Source organism: Phascolarctos cinereus, unplaced genomic scaffold, assembly GCF_003287225.1.
Source record: "Phascolarctos cinereus isolate Bilbo 61053 unplaced genomic scaffold, phaCin_HiC Scaffold_2;HRSCAF=192, whole genome shotgun sequence".
Taxonomy (NCBI): domain Eukaryota; kingdom Metazoa; phylum Chordata; class Mammalia; order Diprotodontia; family Phascolarctidae; genus Phascolarctos; species Phascolarctos cinereus.
In genome coordinates, this window is record NW_027555625.1 from 247,235,463 (window position 1) to 247,254,407 (window position 18,945).

Sequence of the window (18,945 nt, forward strand, 5' to 3'; positions counted from 1 at the left end):
ACAAATGAACAAGTTGAGACTCAGAGAGGTTAAATGACTTGTCTAAGATTGCACAGCTGGTATCTGAGGTAGTCCTCAAACCCAGGATTCCCTAAATGCAGTCCTATACTTTTATTCATTATGCCAATGACATCAAACTCAAATACAAATGGGCTACATATCGACTTAGAAAATGACAATATAACATTATCTATGTTGTATTCTATTTTTTTTTAAATTTTGTTAAACATTTCCCAATTACATTTTAATCTGATTCTGGCCACAATCAGGATCTTTGTGGGCTCATAGCCAGCAAGTTTGACATCTCTCTACTACCCCATGTGAATTTTAGAGTGGACAGAGGCCTTAGAAGTCATATAGTTCAGTGTTTCCCAATACAAAAGGAATAAGCATTTATACAGAGCCTGCTTTGTGCCAGGCACTATACTAAGCACTTTTACAAATATTATCTCATTTGATCCTCACAACAGCCCTTCCATGTAGATGCCATTTTTAACCATATTTTACAATTCAGAAAACTGAGGCAGGTGACCCTGGGCAAGTCACTTAACCCCAATTGCCTAAAAAAAACAAACAAAAAAACCAGAAAACTGAGGCAGATAGAGGTTAAACTCAATTCTCTAGTGTGTATTGTTTTGCATTCAGCACTTGGGGGGGAGCCTCAGCAGCCAAAAGAACAAGGACCAGGAACAGGGGTAGAAGGAGGAAAAAATAGGATGTTAAGAAGAGGAAGCGTTAGAGGGGGAAAGAAAGGAGTCAGTTTAAGTTAATTGATTTTAAGAAATAAGAACCTTGGTAGTAATATTTTGTAGACCAATAAAAATCTGCTGAGAGTTAGTAAAAACACTAAAGTACACTAATGGTATTGGTGTGTAGAAAGAAGATACATGAGACCTGCATTCAAAGGACTTGCCCACTCAAATTGGCAAGTCATTTACCCCCAGGGAACCTATTTCCTCATTAATAAAGTAAGAATGCTAATACTTCTACTACTTGTATCCCCGCCTGTGGACTCAGAGAACCTGGGTTCAAATCTGACAATTAATATACCCATGTGACCTTGGGCAAGTCACTTCACTACCTGTACCTCAGTTTCTTCATCTGTAAAATGAGAGGGTTGCTCCAGATGCTTCCGAGGTCCCCTATATAGCTTTAGATTATGATCCTTTGCTCTATAACTTCAGATGACTGGTACTGGGGAAGTGCTTTGTAAAATGTAAAAATTATGAAATGTAAGTTGCTATTATCATGCCTCTTCAACATTTCCAACAGCAGTCATATTTAGTATTTAAACACCTTCAGTGGTGAGGGATCCGTGCCCTTCCAAGGCAATCCATTCCACTTTTAGAAATCTCTAATTATTGGGAAGGTTTTCCTTATATTGAGCCAAAATATGCTTTCCTATAACTTTTACCCACTTATCCAAGTTCTGCTCTTGAGCCAAAGAAAATAAGTTTAATTCCTCTTACATCTGACAAAACTTCAGATATTCGAAAGCACCAAGCAAGCCCTAACTACACACACACACACACACACACACACATACACACACACTCTCTCTCTCTCTCTCTCTCTCTCTCTCTCTCTCTCTCTCTCTCTCTCTCACTCTCTCTCAAAATCTCCTCTTCTCCAAAATAAACAGTCACAGGCCCTTAAATCACTTCCTAACTTCTTATCCAAAGGAAGGCAACCAGTATAGGAAAAAACTTCATGTCCACACCATATGACAATCAGATAACAATCAAAAAGTGAAATGGCACGTCTTAGAAGGTAGGTAGTAGTTGATAGTAGTTTTACCTTCACCTGAACTATTTTAAGCAAAGGTTAGATAATCACTTCTCAGGCATACTTTAGAAGGGATCCTTTTTCAGGATTCCTAAATGGCCTCTAAGATTTCTTCCAACTCTGAAATTCTGTGATTCTCTTTTCATCAATTAATGAAAATCAAAAGGTAATTTTTTAATGGAAATAAATTTAATGAAAGAAGGGTTATAAAAATCAAGTACACAAATACAAGGTGAGAGAGGTGTGGCTAAAATGTTTGTGTTAAAAAAAGAACTAGGTGAACAAACCAGCAAAAATGACAAACGATAGAAATGATAAATGTTGGAGGGATTGTAGAAAGACAGGAGCTATTGATGGAGCTGTAAAATGATCCAACCATTCTGACAAAAAGCAATCTGGAATTATGCTTTTTAAAAAAAGCAAGTAAAATTATCCTTTGACCTAGAGAGTCAACTATTTATTGCAGAACTTTTTATAGTAGCAAAGAACTGCAAACAAAGTAGGTACCCATCAACTGGGGAATGGCTAAACAAACTGTGGTACATTAATGTAATAGATTATTACTACATTATAAGAAATGATGAAGACAGAGAATTCAGAGAATTGGATGGCATGTGAACTGATGCAAAATGACAAAGCAAGCCAAGTAAACAATATACAACACTATTAGAATGTAAACAGAAAAAAAGAACAATAAAACAAAACTAAATATTTGTAATTATAATGATCAAGTTTGGCCCCTAAGAAAAACTGAAAAAAAAAACACCTCCCATTCATGGGATGAAGAATATGGTTATAAAATGTTACATACACTGTCAGAAATGGTTGATGTGTTTGGTTGGTTTTGTTGAATTTTTTTCTTTTCTAATCTTTGTTACAAAAAAAATCAACATAATAGAATACTGCTGTGTTATAAGAAATGACAAACAGGTGAATTTCAGAAAAAAATGGAAAGACTTACAGGAACTGATGCAAATTGAAGTTAGCAGAACTAGAACACTGTATACAGTACAGTGTTTTATGATGACCAACTGCGAATGACTTAGCTATTTTCAGTAATACAATGATCCAAGACAATTCCAAGAACTCATGATGAAAAATGCTATGCATATCCAGAGAAAAAAACCAACCGAGTCCGAATGCAGATCAAAGCGTACTATTTTCACTTTACTTTTTTTTTCTTTTGATCTATTTCTTCTTTTATAACATAACTAATATGGAAATATTTTACATGATTACACATATATAACCTATATCAAATTGCTTACCATCTTAAGGAAGAGGGAGGTAAGAAAGAGAGGGAGAAAATTTGGTATTCAAACTTTTTAAAAAAAAGAATGTTAAAAATTGACTTTACATGTAATTGAAGAAATAAAATACTATTAAAAAGTTTTTTTTTAAAAATGGGGAGGAGCAAAGAGAAATTCAGAAATAAATGCAAACTAAAAACAAAAGATATCAAAAAAATGTTAAGAAAAGAAAAAGGGCTTGGTATATTACAATGTAAACAAAATGTTAACAATGTGCCAAAATAACCAAAAAAATATAAATCAACCACAGGATGTTTTTTCATGTTATGTCCAGAATCAGAGGTCAGAATTCATGTGGTATACTGAGTTCAGATTAGGTGAACGGCCATTTTTTTAATTCTTTGTACTTTTGTCCTCAGCACCTAGAACAGTGCCTGGCACATTGCAGGTGCTTAATAATTGATTTACTGACTGATTAAGCATACAAAAGAAGAATGGACCAGAGTAATAAAGGGTTTGAAATCATGTTATACATGGATCAGTTGAAAGAAATGAAAATGTTTGGCCTAAGGAAAAAAAGAGTTAGGGAATGGGGAGACATGATGCATATCTTCAAGTATTTGAAGAACTGTCACGTAGGAGAGACACTGGACTTGCTTTACGTGATCCCAGGGGGCAAACAATGTAAATAAATTTCAACTATATATAAGGAAACTCTTCCTAATAATCTGAGCTATCCAAAATCAGAATGTGCTGAAAGCATCAAGATCTTCGAAGCTCTTCAGGGAGAGCCCAGATGACTATTTTATCAGGAAGGTTTTAGAGGGGCTTCTGATACACAATGGATTAGGTGACCTTTGTGGCCCCTCCCAACTCTAAGATCCTATGACTCTATGGTGCCATGGTCATTTTGACCCTGTCTAGTAAGAATCACTGAAATACATTCCCTTAAAAACTATATTTCTTTTTCTGGACCAGATGCATGACTTCATTTGTTGAGGAATTCCTAGAGTAGAAACTTGCTCCACCAACACCACAATTCATCTATAATTTAAAGTTGTAGAGAATTGCCTGGAGTGACTGAGTGATTAAATGACTGACTTACTATCACACAGTTAGTGAGCTGATGATGATGATAACATTTATATGGTACTTTATGGTTTGCAAAGCACTTTACCTGTACCTTTGGTGCTCAGAAAAACCTGGTAAGATAATATTATTACCTGGATTTTACAGATGAAGAAACTGAGGCTGAGTGGTTAAATGACTTGCCTAGGGTCACACAGCTAAGTGTCTACAATAGTATTTGAAGTCAGATTTTCCTGACAGCCAAGTTCTATCTCCTACATTATGCTGCCTGTGAAAACTATACATGCATACCACCACATATTCAAATCAAGTTCAAAAGTCCTACCTGTAACTGATTTCAGTTTTCACTATTGACTCATATTTGGACTTCATAAACAATTTCTTTGGAATTTCAAATTGCTATGACCTAAATATACCCCAAAAAACCCCACAAATCAATTGTCATGAAAATAAATCAAAATAACTAAACTGAAATAGGTTCTGCATACTAGGTTCTAAACTGAAGTCTCTACCATGCACTTATTTATATTTTAACAAATATTAATAATATTTTAACATTTAACACATTCAAAACTTAAGTTCTGTGTCTTTTTTTTCTTCATAAAAGGCACAGTCCCAATTTGAGTAGATATACGAACATTCATAATATGCATACTTTTATTTCTTTGCCCTGGGATTTTTAAAAAGTTCAAGGTCCCAACTCGGCACCTGTTTTACCACTACTAAATTTAATGTATTTAGCAACAGAGAATCATAGACTTAGAGGTAGATGGTAACTTAGAGATCGTCTAATTCAACCACTTCATTTTTTAAATGAGGAAGCTAAAGCCCAAGAAACTGAAATAACTTGCTCAACTTCAACCACGAAGTAGCAGAGCCATGATTTGAACCCAGAGCCACTGGCTCCAAATTCAGCACCATGAAATTATAATTCCATAGTGCCATTTTTTGCTGAGCATAAAGGTAAATTGTCAAGGGAAGTGAATAGAGAAGAGATACAGACATCATTTTCAAATGAATAAAAATATAGCGTGACTTGTTCCCAAACTTTGGAACTCTCCTTGAAATAATGACATAATGTGACTAATACTTACAAGGCGGTTATTCAACATCAACATGCTTTCATATGAAGAGCATTTTAGGAGTACATACATCTCACACAATCTGAAATTAATGTTTCAAAATATTAGAGCATGGTATCCTGGAAAAAGACTAGATTTATATCAGAAGACTTAGGTTCAAATCTCAGCTCTGTGATTTATTGAACCCAGTTTCACTATCTGTAAAACAGGGACAATAGTGCCTGCCCATCCTACCTCAGAGAGTTGTTGCAGAATCAAATGAAACAATATATGTGAAAGTAATTTGTTAGTGGCAAAAGAACTATACAAATGTAAGACATTATGAGATGTGCTTCAATCAACATTCAGGGATCTATCTGCAAAGAATTCTTATACAACTAATATAAAACTAAGAATAATAAATTATGCAATAAAATGTTAAAAATTCCTCCTGAACATAAAAGTAGTAAATACTCAAGTATGAGGTGTAAAATTTCTAGGAAAGAACTATTTCCCCACTTCAATTACACAACAATGCATGATAATTAACTAAAGTAGGTTAGAATGGTATCTATGGCATTAAAACAATAATTTACATTTCCTTAGTACTTTATACTTCTCAAAATTTTTTCATAATAGTTCACTTGATCCTCACAAAAACTCTCTAGGGTGGGAAGAACAAATATTGCCAGCAGATTCCTTCTACCTAATGAAGAAACAGGCTGAAAAAGGTTAAATGATTTGCTCAAGACTATCATGTAAATGGCAGAAGTACAGCTAGAACACAGATTTTTCTGCCTTCAAATCCATTTTTTTTTAGGATACTCTACAAGTACTACTTAAAAATATTTTCTTTAAGCTCCTTAATAATTAAACAACCTTTCCAGTGCTTTCAACTTATTTTTTTATTTGGGTTTTTACTTAGGGTGTTAGTGTGGTGAACACTAAACCAGGACTCAGAAGATCTAGTCAAGATTCTGCCATTTAGGTATATGATCTTAATTAAGCAAGTCACTTCGCTTTTTCTTTTTTTTTTTTAGTATTTTTTTTGTCTTGTTTTATTTTGGTGGGGTTTTTTTGGCTAGGCAATGGTGTTAAGTGACTTGCCCAGGGTCACACAGCTAGTAAGTGTTATGTATCTGAAATGGGTTTGAACTCAGGTCCTCTTGAATACAGGGCCAGAGCTCTATCCACAGCACCACCTAGCTGCCCCACGTTGCTTTTTCTAAGCCTCAGTTTCTCATCTATAAAGTGGCTAAAAAAAGATGATCTCTAAGATTCCTTTCAACTCTAAAATTTGATAATTCAGGGTGTTGGGTTATTTTCTTTTGCTCAAGTAAGAACAAAATATCAAAAGAAAAGAAGCCTAATATATTGGTACTTTCTTTCCCAGTAACTATAGTTGAATGACTTTATAGAATGAGAAAGAGAAATCATTGGTACATGCAAAACAAGAACAAAAGGAAGGACTCATTTGGGTTAGAACCCACTACTACCAGTTTGGATTTCAAAAGAGGAAACCACCTACTTTTCTCATCATGTATGTTTTTCTAAATTAAAAGAATAAGAGATCTAAGTTCCCATCAGAAATCAAAGCAAGACTACAACTTTAAAATATGAGATAAAGGATAGGAAGGGAAGGGGAACAGAATACTATTTTCTCTCATCAATCTTTCCATAAACTATTTACCATATTTTAAGTGTACAATGCTTTCATTAAATTCAAGTTTTTTATTCTACACAACGGTTATAAGTATAAAAAGTAAAATCTGCAAACACAGGGACAGTTACGGTTTTAATGAAATTGTATACTAATCACTCACAAAAGATACTAAAGTCTATGCCAGTTAGCGACATTAGTTACGAGAATTTATTCTTCATTTGATGACCACTTTCATATCTCTTTGCCTCTTTGTCAGAATCAAGAAAATGAAGAAACCAAAATTTTAAATTAAAAAAATATATATTAGACAACATTCCTAACTTCAACTGTCAATTTTGCTATGTCTTATCTACCTTACAGTAACGTTAAAGATTAATCACTATTAAGGTAAAGGTTTTAAAATAACTATATATGCATACTTATCTGTTTATTATTAAAAAAAAAACCAAAGTTCCTTATAATACAACAAAATTGTTTAAAAAAAAATCTGACAGGTATCTCAAGAATTACAACATAAAGTCCTAATTGCATGAGTCTCCTTTTATAAATTTAACAACTTTGCTACTATGGAAGGCCTAATTAAATAAATTTCTTCTATATATTGGAAAGGCTTCCAACTTTCAATACATCATCACAAAAAGCAAGTTTCAAGGGTGAGAGCCCTAAACTCTCACTACCTCCAAAGAAATCAGTCCCTAGGCTCTCAGAAAAAAGTATCACTAAGACTCCTGATTATCATTCCAATGAAGAAAAGTAATACTTTTAAGAAAGTTGCAAAATAACCTATACACACACATACACACACACACACACACACACACACACACACACCCAACTTTATCTGGCTCCCTTTAAATCACTGCTTCAGGCACTTCAACATTTTTTAAATCAGTTAACTGCATTTCCATAAGTCCACATAACTATTTATAAAAGCACTTGTTTTATTCAACTTTTTAATTCATATGAGAAGAACCTTAAATTTATATACTGAAATGGTTTATATAGAATATGCCAAGAACTACCTTTCAGTGAATAAGGAACAAGACGAATCTTGGTCTTTTCATTTCTAGACCATAGGTGTGAACTGGGTCTACTGCACTAATCACAATCACAGCTAGCGGGCAGATATATGATGTCGACACTCCATTGCTATCCTAGTTTCAGAATGGTGTGGTCAGGCAGTCTCAAGTGTCATTTGAGGGGATGAGCACAGGCTTGTGGACAAGAAGTTTAACTAACTTTTTAGTACCTCAGTTTCTCTGTAAACAAGGGGAACATTTTCTCACTCAGCTTCCTTAAAGATTTGTCCTAAAGACTTAACTAATAAACAATGTATACTTATTTTTATACATCACTTGGCAAATATGAAGTATTTTTAAAAGTTTCTTCTTATAACTCAGATAAATCACATAAACCACAGCAACAGAGGCCTCATGCATTTCAATAATTTACTATTAGTAACAACTGACATTGTTACAAGATGCTTTAACGTTTTCAAAGCTCTTTACATACATAGTATCTATCACCTGATCCTCACAACAACCCTGTGAGGTAGGTACTATTTTCCCTATTTATCAAATGAGGAAACTGAGGCTCTAAGAAGTTAAGTGGCTTGCCCATGGTCATATACCTAGTAAGTGTCAGAGACAGGATTCAGTTCCAGGTCTCCTCCTGCCACCAAGTCCATCTCTTTTTCCACTATGCTCTGTCGCCTCTACAGTAATCTCAGGATGAAACGATGTCATGATTGCTGATTGTTGCCAAAACGTAATAAATTCCCCAGTTCCAGAAAATGCCATACTAGGTATTCATGAACCCCATACTCCTTTCCCAAACAATGAGATAATTAATTTTAATAACAATAATAATAACAGTAATAAGTCAATAAAGAAGCCAAGAACATACTACAGCAAAGGATGAGCTCCCTGCTCACCCTTAAATATAGTTCCTCCCAAAGAGAGGGGCAAGTTGGACCAGGGATACTTGGGGAAGCTACTTGTATTCTATGCTAAGTAGAGCTGTCCAGTGCTGTCCATGTGCCTTCTCCCCAAAAGTATCTTTTTCTGTTTTCAAATTTCACAGTTACCTAGCATCAAGAGGAAAAACTTGGTTAAAGCCTTAGGCCTAAAATTAGACCCACCAACTCATCATATCTCAAGACAGATTTATGTATGCATGTCCCAGTGTCTCTTCCTAGTCTACAATTCTGTAATCAGGATAGTACTAACCTGGATGCTTGTGCCCCAATATTTTGGCAACCTATTAACAAAGGTGAGAGAATGGATCCTGCAATACTCCAGAAATTATATTACGTTCTGGGTTAGTTTACTATTGGACTGTCCTAAGGACCTGTTGCAATTTTATGAAAGCATTTTTTTTGAGGCAGTAAACGTTTTATGGGATTGAATGGAAGTACGAATAACAAATAATACTTTTCGAGTATACAATACCTTTCACCCAAGAGTCTCAAGGCACTTAACAAAATAGCTATTAACCTCATTTTATAGTTGTAGAAATTGAGGCACCAAGTAATGTTTCAACTTTTCCAAGATCACATGGCAAGTCTATAGCAAATCAAGAACAATCTGATGACCCTTGGTCTCAAAGTTAACTCTCAGAATTTCAAAGGTTCCTTTAAAATTTACATGAAGAAACCTTAAGGTCCTTGGATGCCAGTGCTTTACAAAAATCAAAGGGGTATCCACAGAACATAGTCAGATTCCAAAGATCTTTTTTGTGAATGAAGGGAGAGGAAGGCGGGAGAGGTGAGACCACCCACCATGGATGGAAGCCACTGTTTAAGGCACCTGAACTTTTGAACAAACTAATTTTGGAAACATTCATTTTTAAATATCAAATGTCACAGAAAACTTGAAAAGTAAAGCCTATCTAATTAATGATTTAGAAATTAGGGAAATTTCAGCTTTAGAATTTATTACTGGCAAGCCCTTTAAAGCAATAGAGCAGCCAACTCAACTAAAATAATATACATGGAATGACACAAAAGAAAACATTATTTTACTAAGCCAAGTAGGGATAACATTAAGGAATCTTTTTAAAAATCTTTTTGAGTAGTCATTGTAGAAATAATACGTGTACATATTTTAATAAGATTTTTAGTATCAAAGCACACTTTTCAGTGTACTTGGGACAACTGTATTTTTTGCTACCATATTTTTAAAGTATTTTTTCTATGTTCTCTCATTAACAAGTAAGAAGGCAGCTTTTCAAAAAAACAAATTTGAATACAAATATTCAAATATGAAGTTCAACTCTTTAAGAATTTCATTTACAAAATCCTAACCAGCAAGGTAAGAATTCTGTACAAAAGTTTGTTGTGTAATCATATATTAAACATTTATATTATCATCCTTTAATGGTTTCTAACTACATAAATATGTGACTGAAGAATGAATGTAGTTTACTTGACACTTGCACAAAGCTTTACAATTTCTCCCCTAAAATCTTAAAGTACAAAACATTTGTAACAATAAAATATAAAAAGTGTGAACTTCCAATTTGCCAAGTGGACTCAGGTGATCAATTTCTTCAGACCATGGCTACCTATCACCTTAGTAACATAGTTAAATAAAAGATTATAAAATAAATCATTAACTCACATTAAAAAGTATAAAATTCAATTTGAGAAAATGATGCCAATTCATAAGCATTCTTAAGGTTATTTTCTGGAAATTTCCTCACAGAGCATAAATGGTATTTTCAAAAATGTGTAATTTTGATTTATCAAATTAAAATGCACTGTTTAAATTAGGACAACTGTTATTTTAGAAGAAAAAGAATAGTAGTTTTAATTAACTCTACTTCCTTGAACACACACACACAAAAAAGGTTAACTTCACAAAGTTCATACTGGGCCTGTGGCAATCTATTACTTCACTGAAAAATGAATAGTGGGTAACATAGTTCTAAAATAATGTGACATTCTGATAGATATGCCAATACACCTAAGATAACTAAGATAAATATCAAGAATATAATATGTGCTACCTTAAAGCCAAGCTCCCAGTGTTTGTGACTCATAAGTCAGACTTAAGGCTATTCTCTGGTATGAAATATTAGGAATACTGCAAAAACCATAAGAATAAAAAATTCATACTTTTTTCCAGGATTTAATAAACAGCTTTATCTACTTGTTAAATCTGCACCAGAAAGATCTGGTTTATGAATGAAACTCAATCATAAACGTCTCTCTCAAAACCACTAGTAAAAGAATAACAAAAGGGCATGCCCTCCTCCGATCACTTCTCCCTTCCCAATAGCAACACAATTATAGGAATGAAAAAGGAAGTTCTCACTAAAAGTGATCCAATTAGTTCCATGTTTCCAAGGTGCTGATTCAGCTACTTAATAATATCAATTTAAAAAATACCATATTGCCAGAAGATAGGGCTACTTCTCCCAAAAAAAATTTAGATTAGATAAAATCATAAGGTAGTATACAATCAGTGCTATTTCTAAGTACAACCTATATTAGTTTTTCCTTTAAAAGAAATCTCACTTGAGGAATGTGACATATTGAGGAGTAAATTGTATTCTGACTAGCTATAACTAGGAGTTTCTTAACAAGTGGACCTCAATTAAACTACTTTAAGCCTACTATCTCTACAGATACTAGAGATATCTTACAGACATCTGAAACACCTTCTTGGTCAAACAATGACAACACCAATTTTAATTAAAGCACCGAACAACAAACCACAGGGATGGACCTTACTGATATAGGGAAAGTACTTACATAGGTAGGTCTTTTGTGTGGCAATCTTTCAGCAAAATGGGTATAAATAAAAAGCTATGACAAACTTTACAAATTATGTTATGTTCCATGGATTAAGATTAAATGCATACTTGCTATTAGATGAGTAAGGAGAAAAACTAAGGCTAATTAGTCTGGAATACCCTCAAACGCCTATTATAATCACCAGCACAAAATGTCAATACCTTTTCTTTGCGGTTTTTAATTAAGCCTAAGCTAAGTGCGAAGAAAGAAAAAAAGTTTGTTGGGTTTTTTTTTAGTAGCTTTGGAACTACCCCCAGGATTTCACCAATAAAAAAAGATCCCTGTCTGAAGTTTTACAAATCATTGGTTCTTAACCTCTAAATGATTAGACAGGGATACCTTTCAGTTCATTGACACAGAAATTGTTTTGAAGCAGCCACTCATTATTTTCAGAAAATACTATGGGACATGTGAAGTGCCAAATTTTCATGACTGATTTTACTATTACAACACATACAATTACTACATACTAAGGGACTGGCTTTAAGGAAACACATTTTTAATTCATAAAATAACTATTCATATTAGATTAAAAAATACTACCTCTGGGCAAAATCAAAAATAGGAAATATTTCAGGTAAGGTCTTTTGTATGCCTAAGTATTTCCAAAAAATATCAGAATGTTATATACCATTCACAGTATTTTTCTGTCTGACTTTAAAAACCATAAAATAATATTGCATAATTGACAGCCAGAAAGACACTGATAAGACTACTACAAATATTAAAACATTTCTGAAATAAAAACATCATTCTATAAATGTCCTGGATAGTAGTTTCATAATATATTACTTTTACTACCCTAAGACCCACTGAAATGAATAGCATACGCACACCATTGATTTCATTAGGTAGTAATAGTAAAATTTAATTAGGTGTTCTTTGTGTAGTAACAATACTGCACTGAAAAAATATTACGAATACTGAGAATATTGGAAAAATACTTAAAGTACAGTTTAGGATTAGAATGTTGGCCATGAATGATGTGATCCTTATAGACCCATTTTTATTTTCACTTAAAAACTGTAACACAGTTCTGACATCTGAATAGTTTTTAAAGTAGACCTTGAAAAGAGTAAAAGCTTTCAAAGACTTAATTAATGAGTCTTGAAATCAGGGGGTGTGTCATTCTATTTTTCTGTTACCTTTAGAAACCAGGTCCATATAGTCTCCTGAGAAACTCATAACAGTTGATGACAAATACAAAGATTATATTTGGTGAGTTAAGGACACATTACACCTGACTGCAGAAACTACTAATGGACAAGGCTATATACATCTGAAATTCCAATTGAAAAAAAAAATTTTAATCCAAGATTATTTTAATGTACATTTGCATAGTGAAGTAATTTGTCTCCTGTGACATACCTGCTGCTGTAGAGCAAGCAGTCTGCTTTCTATGGCAGCAGGGGCATACAGGGACAGAGGTTAAGCAGCATGTTTGATTTATTCACATAATCACAAAATTACTTTAAAATTCAAAGATACAATGAAGAAGATTAAATAGAAATATGCATCAGCAGAGCACTACCATGTTATGGGTAGAAAAATCTGAACACAGACTTAAAATGCAATTACCAAGATTTAAGCAGTAGAAAAGTCTGTAAAGCATGTCTGCTTAGCATGTCCCAGTCCCCTGAACCAGCATAACACACTTCTCACGAAACTGATAAAAAAAGGTAAATGACTTTACCCTTTTAAATGAGAACAAGAACTTCCTATGACTTACAACTAAAGTCAAATATCTGGATCATTTGCCTTTCCCTACAATAAATACTGCAATGGTTTTCTTACCTGGGGGCAGCTGAAAATTTTGAATATTTGTAGGATTCTGAGGTGGTTGAGGCAGACGGGGTGCTAAAACTGTAGGAGTCAACGTTGCTCGGATACCACCTGTAGTAGCTGTTGGAGTCCTTGGCAGACTTTGTGCCACTGTATTGGCAGTGCCTTTAGCCATCCCTGTAGGGGTCCCAGGAGCTGGAGGAGGAGGTGGTATCCCACTAGGATTGGGGATACCACCTTGCATAGTTTGCCCAATGATCATGTTACCCCCTGTGGTGGACTGGCCACTGGTTGTCAATGTTTGCTGTTGAGGCACTGCCTGCACTATAGTTTTAGGGGACTCTGATTTGATGACCTGTGTGGTGGCTGTAGCTGGCATGTTGGAGCCAGTTTGGCTGTTTACAAGGGATGCCTGAAGGGAAACTCCAGAACCCACAGTAGCTACAGAACCAGCAGCAGTAGCAGGCAAACTCCCCACACTGATAGTTGAATTGATCACAGTATTGCTCCCATTCTGGGTAGCTGCAGCAACAGAAGCTGCAGCAGGTCCTGCTGTGTGAATTGGTGGCCTCACTAGTGCCACAGTAGGTCCGGCACTTCCAATGCTGGAGGAGGAGATAACGGTGGGTGAGGAAGAGGAGGACACAGCAGTGCTGAGGAAAGAAGAAGTCTGGATGACAGTGTTAGAAGAAGCTGAAGGCAAAACAGCATTGACAGCATTTCCCTTCCCCAGCGGCAACACCACAGATCCTGGTCCGTTGTTAACTAGGGTGACAGCAGGTGCAGCAGCAGCAGCCGGAGTCCCAGCAAAAGCAACAGCACTTCCTGAATGGTGAGAGTTCATCACGACGTTACTCCCATTCAAAGTTTGCACCGCGGTGGTGGTACCGATTTTGCCGTTTCTGGAGGACAAGGCGGTTGCCATGGTGCTGCTGATGACCACCGATTTGCCCTGACTGATGGCAGCAGCCCCTGGAGCAGCAGCAGCAGCAGCAGCAGCAGCTTCGGATCCTGCTGTGGTGCTGCTAGTGCTGGTGCTGCTGCTGCTGGTGGAGGTGGATGAGGAGGTTCCATCCAGCAGAGCTGAACCCTGGGACCTGGTCGTGTTGTGATTAATAACACCCCCTTGCACTCCTCCGGCCCCTGCAACAACAACAAGAAGGAAGAGAGAATAAAATTTAAAAAAAAGAAGAAGGGGGAGGGGAAGGGGGAGGAGGAGGTCTGGGGGCATTACTTCAGCCAAGACGTGTTAAGATATTAACAGGAGACAGAAATTGGGGAGTGGGAAAAATCGAGGGAGCAAAACATCAGTTCTGGAGGGGTCCCCCTTCAGAACTGAGCGCTCTCTCTGTCCCCCGTTACTGACACCCCCCACACCTGAGATGTCAGACCCTTGTACTCGGGATGTCAGCTCCTCCAGACCCCATCCCTGTCCGCCCCCTGGGATGGCTGGACCACCCTGGGGAAGGGGGATCCCCTTTTCCTTCCCTCTACCCCACCAGGGTCCCCTCGCTGTAGCCAGGGAGGGGTCTTGGACCCCCATCCCTTGCCCCTCTGCTTCCCTCTCCCCCGTGCACCCGCCCACGGAGGGTCTGGGGCTCCCCGGGGCCCGGGTAGCCCCCTCACGCCGGGTGCCCCCGGGAGGGTGTCAGGCCCCCCTCTGGGGAGGGGGGTCGGCAGGGCTGAGGGGGATCGGCCCTGGCTCCCCTCTCTCGTTCCCTCTCGGCTCCCTCTTCCCCGGCTGGGACCCGCCACCCCCGCCGCCCCCCGCCCCCGCTGCTCTACCTGCTTTTGTGATCTCCTGGGCCAGTCCCATTTTGCTGCTCTCCGTCTGGACATTAGCACCGGCGGCGGCGGCGGCGGCGGCGGCGGCGGCTCCTACTACTCCGGCTCCTCCAGGGCTGCCGCTCACAACATGGTTCCCCAGCCCCCCGGCGCCTCCGGCCCGGATCTCGGGCGTCCTGTGAGGGTGATGGTGGTGATGGGCCGTGCTGGCCGCCAGCTGGGGACTCCAGAGAGCCCACCATGTCGCTCACCACTTTCTCGTCCACCTCGCTGTTGAAGAAAACCTCATCCAGCAGATCCGAACCCGCCGCCATCTTTTTTTACTCCGCCGCTTTGGCTAATAGCGACTGGGTGAGGAGGAGGGCTGTGTGGGGAAGGGAGGGGGGGGAGGGGGAGGGGAGCCGGGGACGGGGAGGGGAGGAGGGCCGCCGGAGAGGAGGGAGGCGGGGAGGTTCCTCCGCGGCCGCCGCGCAAGCGCGCCACGGCGGCGCGTCACCGCGGCCCCGGGATTCCAGCCCGTCCTGATTGGCTGCCCGGCGCGCTTAAAAGCGACGGCAAATGGCTGCGAGCGTTATTGAAGAGTGGAGAGGGGAAGCAGACGGGAGACCGAAGGGCGGGGGGAGGGGAAAGAGTGTGAAGGGTGGGTGGGGAGGGAGGCGGCGACGACCTCGGCTATGGTGGTGGCTGGGGGGAGGGGCGGATGCGGAGGCTTTGCCGCTGGCGGCGGCGGTTGCTTGATGCCCGGGGAGCGGTGAAGGCAGCCCCGGGGCTTGGCTGCGGAGGGGTCGGAGCGGGAGCGCCGCAGCCGGGCCGAGCGGGGGAGGGAGAAGAGATGGGGCGGGGGTGGAGGAGTTGGTGTGGGGCGGCGGCGGCGGTTCGCTCTTTGTCTTTGCTTGCTCCAAAATGGCTGCGGGTTGAGTGTGGCTGGAGCGAGCGAGGGGTGAAGGGCGCCACCGCCCCGCACCTGTGCCGTCGCCGCCGCTTGCCAGCTGCGTGTAACTGAGACACCCCCCGCCCAGTCCGAGCTGAAGGAGGAGGGAGGGAAGGAAGGCGGGGGAGCGGAGACGGAGATGGGGGTGGGGGACGAGGAGAACGGCGGTTGAGGCCGCACACCCCGAAGCCAACCGCCATTTCACCCCGCGCGCACGGCGCGGCTTCCCTCGCCTCTTCTCGCCGCCACCCCCAGAGCCCCTGCTTGGGTCGCTGTCGGCTCGCCCTCCTGAATAAACAGGGCTGCGTTGTGGGAAGAGGCGTCTGGGGGAGGAGAGAAGAAAGTGGGGCGGGGGAGGCTGTGGGCTGCGCCTCGGCCTCGTCACTCGTGTCGGAAAAGGAGGTTGTTGTTGGGGTTTGGAGCGGGGAGGGGGGAAGCGCCGCCGCTCGCTCGGGGCCTCGGGGCCGCCGGCGTGGAGGCGAGAAGGGGGTATCTCTCACTCTCCCCTCCACTCACGGGTGTCCTCGCCCCCCTCGGCGCTGCCGACGACTCCCCACCCCCTTCTCGTCACTGACCCCCACGGAGTCTGCAAACCACCCCCCCACCCCACTCCTCCTCGCCCGCCCCCCAAACACACACACACCCCTTTCCCTTCCTCGGAAGGGGAAACACCCTCAAGAGGTGGAGAGATTTGGGGGGAGGCGGGGGGAGTCCTTTTCGGAAGAGTCATCCCGGCTGCACCGCCTCCCGGCTTGTTTGTGTGGGGCTCCCCCGCGCCAGGCTGAGGAGGAGCCTAAGCCTGGAGCAGGTTGAAGGAAGGAGGGAGAGATGGGGTTGGGGGGGCACCCGAGCCATCGCGCCCAGAGCCTTGGCTGCCCTGGGAGGCTTTGCCACGTCGGGGAGAAGACGACCCGGGACAGGCAAGAATGCTTTTCCTCCCCCCTTCCAGAGGAAATAGGGTGGGAGCGAGGTCTTCCTGCCCCCACCACACCCCGGGAGAGATGCTGTTCACGGCCAGCCGGGAATCCCAGTCCTATAATTGTCACCAGAGTTGCGCATCCTTGGGGGGGGAAGGATGCGGAATGAGGCTTTGAAAAGGCAATGTGATTGCTCCCACGGCTGCAAAGGGAAATGAATGTTCCTGACCGCGGAGCAGGCCAAACTTGAACTATATTCGGGTTAACTTGATCGGAAGTGACATCTGAAAGAATCATAAGGCTTGACTACTCGATCACCAGGGGGTTACTGTAGGTTGGTTTTAAATCATTTTTTACTTATCTCGGCACGCATGAAAACTGTAAACACAGCTTTATGAGCGTTGTCCCGCATGTATGTCTCCTGTGCGTACCCATGGCGGAAGGGATAATTCAGATTAATTTCCTCACTTTAAAAACGCAGGTAATTACTAAGTAGAGTAACCAGCCTATCACTTATATTATGTCACTTATTTACATACCAATTCACCCATATATGTATTAATGGAAACACATAATGGATAAAGAAAACCTTTTTAACCTTGGCTTGTCATCTCCCTCCACCACAGACCTATGAACAAGCTGCTAAATAGAACGAGTTGTACTTTATTCCCTTACCTCTTGGTGGAGATGCGACTAGCAACCGGAAATGCAGAAGATGGAAAAGTCATCTATAAAGTGAATAACATAACCTTAAATAATCACCTTGATTACTCGTCTAAAAAAAAAAAGTTGGGATTATAACGAACTCCAAAAGTATGAGATCTTCAGTTGTATGTGTTAGAAGAATGACAAAGTAGCTTAGAGGGAAACAATGGTAATTACATGGTAGCTTCTAGTTTTATTAGACTACAATAGGAGGAATGTGTACTGCTTCTGGGGCTAAAGAGGGTCTGTGGAGAGGCAAGCTGTGTGGGTGGTAGTTTCTTTTTGTCTAAATATGGAAGGTCAAATAGTTGCTACAGCTTCCTGTTGAGGAACCTTAGTTTTTAAATGAATGGTGATAGTTTTAAAAAGTTTGCTGTACATTTGTTGTTCCTTGCTCAGTGTTACAGTATTATCGTTTCTCAACTGGAATTGTAAATCAGTTTTTTAATACTTTGTTGGGGGTGGAGAAGAGTTGATAAAAATATTTCCTTTGTTTAAAATGTGGTAGTGCCCCCCAAAAAAATATTCTAGAGTGGTTATTTCATTGCAGAAGCTGTTGTGTGGAATAAAAAATTGTCAATCATTAGTAACTGTCTCATTTTGCTACCTTGCATGCAAGTATGATGATACGTAATTCTGTTCTACATGTACACATTTTACTGCATCGTGTTCACTTACAAAAACACCTATTAAAATTTTCAAACATCTCCATCCAAATGTTCATAAGGATTCTAGATAAATTTCCTACCATCTTACCATTGTTCTGATTATTTGTCTCAACCACCGAGGTATACACTTATGCATATATTTCTAAAATAAAATGGATTTCTTTAAATCCTCTGAAGACTTGTGCTAGTCTTTCTACCTTTCCCCATGCCCGGAGAATGTCTAGGAGTCCCTTCTTTCGTTGAATTACTTATCTGTCCTTTAAAGTCCAACTAAAATATCACCACCTCCATGCAGGTTTGTAACAACCCTTGTACCCTAGATAACATTTTATTTTGCATTTCACTAATGCACTTGTGTGATATTGTGTATTATGGAGATTTTTGTTTTGTTCTTGTACTCCTACTGAGCTATAAGCTCCATTGCGGCAGAAGCTTCCTATTTAAATTTTATATCCTCCAACGCCTTCCTGGTGCACAGCACTGTGCTTTAATAAATATGGGTAAATTTAAT

The 18,945-nt window shown here is 39.9% G+C and overlaps 1 protein-coding gene and 1 long non-coding RNA gene across 2 annotated transcripts in view; one reads left to right on the top strand and one right to left on the bottom strand.

Annotated features, from left to right (window-relative positions):
- The window catches only part of TAF4 (TATA-box binding protein associated factor 4), a 144,839-nt gene extending 129,312 nt beyond the window's left edge, over window positions 1-15,527 (bottom strand). Inside the window, 3 exon segments of the mRNA XM_020981506.2 lie at window positions 13,441-14,571; window positions 15,214-15,433; window positions 15,435-15,527. Of these exon segments, the coding sequence (XP_020837165.1) occupies window positions 13,441-14,571; window positions 15,214-15,433; window positions 15,435-15,527 (1,444 nt within the window).
- Window positions 15,474-18,601, top strand: LOC110205174 (uncharacterized). The gene is made up of 2 exons (XR_013484697.1): window positions 15,474-15,564; window positions 17,688-18,601. It is a non-coding gene; the product is annotated as an uncharacterized LOC110205174 (long non-coding RNA).
- Window positions 18,602-18,945: the final 344 nt, after the last annotated feature.